A 7,020-nucleotide genomic window follows, 5' to 3' on the forward strand; every position below is an offset into this window, starting at 1 on the left:
AGTGTTAACATGTTGAAAGATTTAAAATCTCCTGTCATATTTAACCTTTGACCTCTCCTTCAAGGTCAATAGATTGATCTGAAGGGCAAAGTGCTAATAAAGGGACATAGAATTAATTCATTGCTTTTTGCCATTGTTTGCATTGGCAACATACAGATAATAAAATATTGGGATACTAAATATCACATTACTTTATTGTGGCTTGTTATTTCGATTACAGTAACAGGTTATAACTGTTTACAATAAGAAAAGTAAAGTATTGTATTTAAAAAAACAAAATAAACTTGTGATCAAAATCTTTTTTCACATGATATTTTTGTTACAAACCTTTAAATGAATTTTACTAAAGAATGAATTGAATGCTACATGTGTGCTATCCATCATCCATCAATCCTCTTCCACTTATCATAAGTCAACAGTTAAAAGTAATATTTTCAAATATAAAAAATACAAAAGTAAATACTGCCCAGGCAGTGAGCTGCCTTGACGAAGGTCTGCAGAATGCTCAAAGTGCTTCATATTACTGTCCACTCTTAGATTTTAGTTCAGACTTTTTAAAAAATTATTTATTTATTTATTTGTATGAGGGAGTGTTTGGACATGAGAGACATTGTTCAAGAATCCAAGAAAATCAGAACAAATGATCTGAAAGTGAATTTTTGTGTGTATAAGCTATCTACTGATACCACTGTTTTAAGCCGTAGAGGCTTGCTTTAGTGGGACACCATTTCAGTCTTCAGATTCACTGTCTGCCAATTCCTGTATGACTTCTATCCAGTGTTTATTATGCATTACAAACTTGGCAGTATTGTTTGACACATCAGAGGTAGAAGGGATGGTGCAATGGTGTGAGAGCCACAACCTAATGCTAAATGTTAGTGAAACTAAAGAAACTGTTTTGATATTAGATGTAAAAGAGATCATAGTTTGGTCTTAATTGGTGAACAGAAGGTTGGGCAGGTAACAATATTTAAGTAGACGTTAACTTACAGTTTGTCAGTTATAGTAGTTTCATCATGTGAATCCAAAATGCTGACTTTATCTAATTTGCAGTAATTACATGCAACTTTTCCATGTAATTTTGAACAGTTTTTAAATTTTCATTTTAATGGAATCCGGTAGAATGAAATACTTGATTGGTACATTCAGTTTATACCAAGCAGGATGTCCTTAATGATTATTTATGTGAATGAATAAACATTTTATTTAATATATTTCCATTGCATTTTACTCACACATACTCCGGCCAGTGTTTTTGTTAAATCTATTATCCGACATGCAGAAAAATGCAGCATTTCATTGAAACGTGCAAACATACATTGGAAAAACAGTATCTAAGGCAAAAATGAATTTGGACAGTTCTCTGAAGCTTGGAAGTCAGTATTTGGCAGGATGATTTTCATATGAACACCCTCTCTTACGCAAACTGTTTTGTAATTTTTAACTAGTCTTCAGAACTGTTGTATCTCTCTCCTAACACCATACCCACACTCAACATGATTTGAACCAAGAATTTCAAATTTGGATTCCTCACATCATAACAGCTGTTGCCACTGACTTTCACTGAATTCCAGTTCTTGTGTAATTTGGATTTCAGTGAACAGGAGACGGATCAACTGAAGAGTCAAATTCATCCCTCCGTCATGTCTTTTTTTTTTTAAACTTATTTCTTGTGGACATGACTTTCAGGTACTGTTCATCTGATGTAGATAGTTGTTGTTGTTTTTTTATTGTTGGCATTTTTTATAGATTCAACTAAAGAAATTGGAACAAATTATGTGTTTTTGCAGCAGGCTGCTAGTAACTAAGTAGCTAAAGGTACAATTTAGAACACATTGCTGCATCTATTCCCAATTTCCACTTCTACATATAAAGAAATGAGTGATTGCGCAGGACTTTTGCTTGTATCTCAGTTCTTGGAGTGCCTCCCACTATTTTATCTATGAAATCATCTATTAAACCCTTTGCAGCCCCTAAGGTCACATTTATGTTGGGAGAAACTGGAAACATCTGTTAACCGCACTGGATCAGACAGATCGTGGTGATACTGCAGGCAGTTGGCAGTAAACTGACCCTATCGCCCCAAGCAAAAGAAAAAAAAAAAACAACAACAACCCACAATTAGCATCACACAGGAAGCAACAAGCACATGATGTATGCTGTGCCAACACCGGGAAAAATCACAAAAGCGGGCCAATTGACACGCTTTCTGCAGTCCATGAGCAGTTTCAGGGAGTGGTTTGATATTGTCGGCCTGTTTTTGGCTCCTAATGGTGATTAGGATCATCATCAACCGTCCAGACAAACTCATTGTGTGCATTGTTTTGTTTTTTTCGTCGAAACTCCTGCCAGCTGGGGGGGCGGGGGGGGGTATTAAGGTATTAAGACTTCTGAGGGTGGACTGATTTCACTTGGATTTTCTCGGCAGTGAGGATGGCAGTCACCCCTCGGCGTGTCCGCCTGAAGCCCTGGCTGGTCGCGCAGGTGGAAAGCGGGCGATACCCGGGATTGACGTGGCTTGACCGTGAGAACATGCGCTTCAGGATCCCATGGAAACACGCCACACGGCACACACCCCAGCACGAGGATGAGGACACCATCTTTAAGGTAAAGATTCACTAAAAGAGGGGTGTCTGCCTGTGTGTGTGACTTTATTCCTTATGCCTGATCAGAACTTGTACTTCTGCAGAGACAGTGAGGAGGTTTAAGCAGGGGTTATGCTAATTCATTCCTGGTTAATATCCTTTTAAAAAATACCCTCTAATAATAATAATAATAAGTAGGACTTTTAATAAAACGTCTGGCTTTGCAGCCCAGTTCTATTTTGTTTCTCTGGGTCATGTTGAATGAAACTTTATGTAGGTGTTTTATTTTATTGTTCTTCTGTAAACCTACCAAATTAAACAGGAGAGGCATAAAGGGAAAAGGTTGTGGCTCATGAGGTTGTTTTCTTTTCTTAAAAAAAATAAATAAGTAAACTTTTTTTAAAGAAAAGAAAACAGAATTTGATCAGCATAAACTTTGTTGTGACGAGGTGTGTGTACCTCGTGAAAAATTGAGCCTCTGGGCTTGAGTCTTTTCATTCTGACAGCTGTGAATACATTATACAGCTGTTTCCTGACAAACATGCTGACCCAGCATCACTCAGTAAATAAAGAACACTGGTTTTATTTATTTTTTGTGAGTGCATACTGTGCATAAATAGAAATTAAAATAACTGTGTGATACTGATCCCTTCATTTGGTCTAAATATTCCCCCAGGCATGGGCTGTGGAGACCGGAAAGTTCCAGGAGGGAGTTGACGAACCTGATCCTGCAAAGTGGAAAGCTCAGCTTCGATGTGCCCTGAACAAAAGCAGAGAATTCAACCTCATCTATGACGGCACCAAAGAGATCCCCATGAATCCTTGGAAGATATATGATGTCTGTGACATCCCTCAGCCCCTCAGCAACCACGGTAAATGAGAGCTCTTTAATGCGGCTCGCTCTCGTCTTTCTTCGTTCATCTTTAATTTTTTCTGCAATGTCCAGTTTGATTGCTTATTAACAGTAAATGAATTATTTTCTTCGTGTAGGCACCCCCTCTCCTCTCATTATGTGGTCTCCGATGGGTTCTGAGTCATCCATGCAGCCTCCCAGCTGTCCCCCATCAAACGAGGTCTGGTCCAAAGAGGAGCCTGTTAAACCCTGGCCTAAAGAGGAGCCCGTGGATGTGGAGATGCAGCAAACGACACACGACATGCCCCCAGTTACTCTGCCCGATCCGTCTTTGCAGCCCCCTCCCCTGCCCGACGGCTTGTTTGCCTCTCCCAAAATGTGGATCAGTTCCCTTCCAAGTGAGTGTGAACTGTTGCTAAGACACGAGTCTTGCACCTGCTTGCTTGGCAGACTTCAACTTAAAATAATAATTTGAGCTTTTTGTTGTGGCAGGCTGAGGTGTAGGGGATACCTGCTGTAGCTCCCCAAGTGCAGTTGAACTTCATGACATTTGATTGGTTTAAATTAGGAAAATATAACATCAGAAAACCTCTTCTCTAGACAGCAATACTTGCTGGTTTTATAAAAAGATAGTTTCAACTCCTCTGCTTTAAGCTTGAAGATGTCACTATTCCTGTTGTTGTTTTTAAATAAACAGAACTCTTTATTAATTAATTGAGAATATGTGTCCAGTATGTGCACCATGGTCGTAAAATTGAAGTTTCTGCTCTTCTGTGACCTCTCCTTTTTCAAAAATTAAGCTTAGTTCTTTTTCTGTTTTTACCTAAAATATAGTTTTATTGCATTTTCCTTTTTAACACGCTTCCACCTTCATCTCTGACCCAGTGACAGACCTGGAGGTGCAGTTTCTTTACAGAGGGAAGGAGATGTGTCCTCCAGCGACAGTCAGCAACCCGCTAGGCTGCAGGCTGTTCTACGGAGACCTCGGGCCCATGGTCAATCAGGAAGAGCTGTTCGGCCCAGTGAACCTGGAACAGCTACGCTTTCCGACCACGGAGCACATCACCAATGACAAGCAGAGGGTCTTCACTAACCGCCTTCTGGACGTGATGGACAGAGGTCTGATCCTGGAGGTCAGCGGCCACGATATCTACGCAGTCCGTCTCTGTCAGTGCAAGGTGTACTGGTCTGGCCCCTGCGCTCCAAATCCAGCTGCTCCGAATCTCATAGAGCGGCAGAGGAAGGTCAAACTGTTCTGTCTTGAGTCTTTTCTCGCTGGTATGTATTAATGTCACTTCTTTTTAATAAATGAGATACAATGTGTAGTTAAGCATCTTTACACTGACAAAAATGGGAGTTTCAGCGGTTTGGCCCATGCCTTAAGATCAAGGTGGGCAGGTGTGGCCTGCAATGTAAAATGAGTTTGAGCACCTGTGGAAAAGCATTTTTTTTATAAATATATATATTTTTGTTTGCTGTGCAGGTGTGATAGCTCAACAGCGTGGCCAGGCACCAAGCACTCCTGACTATGAGATCAATCTGTGTTTCGGGGAGGAGTGGCCAGATGGAAGACCCAAGGAGAGGAAACTTATCATGGTCCAGGTAAAGAAATGTGTAACATAATTTAAGTGGTCTATCTTGAAATTTTTAAACAAATAAGCTTGCGAAGTGTCTTTTCCCAACACTTAACGGCCCTCTTTCACCCTGCAGGTCATTCCAGTGGTGGCCAGAATGATAAGTGAGCTGTTTTCTAGTGACGACAACACGCGATCACTTGACAGCGGCAGCATCCGCCTCCAGATTTCAATGGAAGACATCAAGGACAACATTGTGACCCACCTAAAGCAGCTTTACTGCCTGCTACAGACCCTGGTGGGTCTGTAGCAGGCAGTAAAGTAATGGGTTTGTTCTGAAATGGATGCTGCTGCTGCACTTTGGGTCTGAATTGTTTTATGGCTTGTTGAACGTAACTGTATTTAGCCTGTGATCGCATGTTTATTTTATCAATAAAAGCGTGACTGTGAATTTGTGTGAAATCCTTTCAAAAATACAAATCATGCTCGTCTTTGAGCCATAAGAGTAAAATGCACTTTATTAGTTCCATGATGTCATCACTCGGCTGCTGCAGATGTGTCAGCTGCACATCAACGATATGGATCTCCTGCTCTGTCACATCCCAACCGTGCTCTGTTGGATTTGGATCTGTGGACTGTGAGTACAGTGAGCATAGATCCTCACAGACCTCTGAAGAGGTCATGCATATGTACTCAGTACTTTGTTTGGGCCCCTTTTGCATGAATTACTGCATCAATGCAGCATGGCATGGATGCTATCAGCCTGTGGTACTGCTGAGGTGTTATGGAAGACCAGGATGCTTCAATAGCGGCCGTCAGCTCTTCTGCATTGTTCAGTCTCATGTCTCTCATCTTTCTCTTGGCAGTGCCCCTATAGGGTTCAGGTCAGATGAGTTTGCTGGCCAATCAAGCATAGTAATCCAGTGGTCATTGAACCAGGTTTTGGTACTTTTGGCAGTGTGGGCAGGTGCCAAGTCCTGGTGGAAAATTAAGTCAGCATCTCCATAAAGCTCGTCTGCGGAAGGAAGCATGAAGTACTCCAAAATGTCCTGGTAGACGGCTGCGTTGACTCTGGACTTAATAAATCACAGTGGATCAGCACCAGCCAGATGACAGGGCTCCCCAAATCAACACAGACTGGAAAATACAGACTGGATTGTGTGCCTCTCCATTCTTCCTCCAGACTCTGGGACCTTGGTTTCCAAATGAGATGCAAAATTTGCTCTCATCAGAAAAGAGGCCTTTGGACCACTGAGCAACAGACCAGCTCTTTTTTTCTTTATCCCAGGTAAGATGCTTTTGATATTTGTTGTTCAGTTCTTCCACACTTTTCCCTTCCACATAACTTTCTATTAATGTGCTTTGATACAACACTTTGGAAACATCCAGCTTCTCTTGCAATTACCTTTTGGGGCTTTCCCTTCTCATGGAGGGTGTCAATGATGGTTTTTCTGGTCAGCAGTCTTCCCACTGAATCAGACTGAGAGACCATTTAAAGCAGGGGTGTCCAATCCCAGTCCTCGAGAGCTACCGTCCTGCAGGTTTTAGATGCATCCTTGTTTTGACACACCTGAATCAAATGAATGGCTTGTTATCAGGCCTTTGCCAAACTTGATGGATGGCATGCTGAAGAGGTACTCAAACCATTAGGGATGCATAAAAACAGGACAGGACAGTAGCTCTCGAGGACTAGGATTGGGCACCCCTGATTTAAAGGCTCAGGAACCCTTTGCAGGTGTTTTGGATTAATTAGCTAATTAGAGTGTGACACTTTGAGCCTACAATATTGAACCTTTTCACAATATTTACATTTTCTGAGCTTTTGAATTTGGAGTTTTCATAAGCTGTAAGCCATAGTCATCAAAATCATAACAAATAAAGGCTTGAAATATCTCTCTTTGCCAATCGATATCATATTTTCGTTCACCTTTTAAGTTGAGTTACTGAAATAAATGAAGTTTTGCATGATATTCAAATTTTTCAAATTGCATCTGTATAGTGTTCACAG

The 7,020-nt window shown here is 41.0% G+C and overlaps 1 protein-coding gene across 1 annotated transcript; it reads left to right on the forward strand.

Moving 5' to 3' along the window:
• The first annotated feature begins 2,433 nt into the window (after nt 1–2,433).
• Nucleotides 2,434–5,398, forward strand: LOC146574399 (interferon regulatory factor 6-like). Its single transcript, XM_085275560.1, has 6 exons — nt 2,434–2,607; nt 3,262–3,457; nt 3,576–3,836; nt 4,324–4,716; nt 4,922–5,040; nt 5,149–5,398. The coding sequence occupies exons 1-6, from the start codon at nt 2,434–2,436 to the stop codon at nt 5,320–5,322; spliced, it is 1,317 nt and encodes a 438-aa protein (XP_085131686.1). The 3' UTR covers nt 5,323–5,398.
• Nucleotides 5,399–7,020: the final 1,622 nt, after the last annotated feature.

This window comes from Mchenga conophoros, linkage group LG5, assembly GCF_057382185.1.
Source record: "Mchenga conophoros isolate Kocher_MC1m ecotype Shallow Benthic linkage group LG5, M_conophoros_male_GT1.1, whole genome shotgun sequence".
NCBI lineage: Eukaryota > Metazoa > Chordata > Actinopteri > Cichliformes > Cichlidae > Mchenga > Mchenga conophoros.

Excerpts from the sequence above, each read along its gene's own strand:
- LOC146574399 (XM_085275560.1), top strand. The coding sequence starts at position 2,434 with ATGGCAGTCACCCCTCGGCGTGTCCGCCTGAAGCCCTGGCTGGTCGCG. Across the intron at positions 2,608-3,261 it reads ATGAGGACACCATCTTTAAG|GCATGGGCTGTGGAGACCGG; the intron begins GTAAAGATTCAC and ends ATATTCCCCCAG. Across the intron at positions 3,837-4,323 it reads GTGGATCAGTTCCCTTCCAA|TGACAGACCTGGAGGTGCAG; the intron begins GTGAGTGTGAAC and ends TCTCTGACCCAG.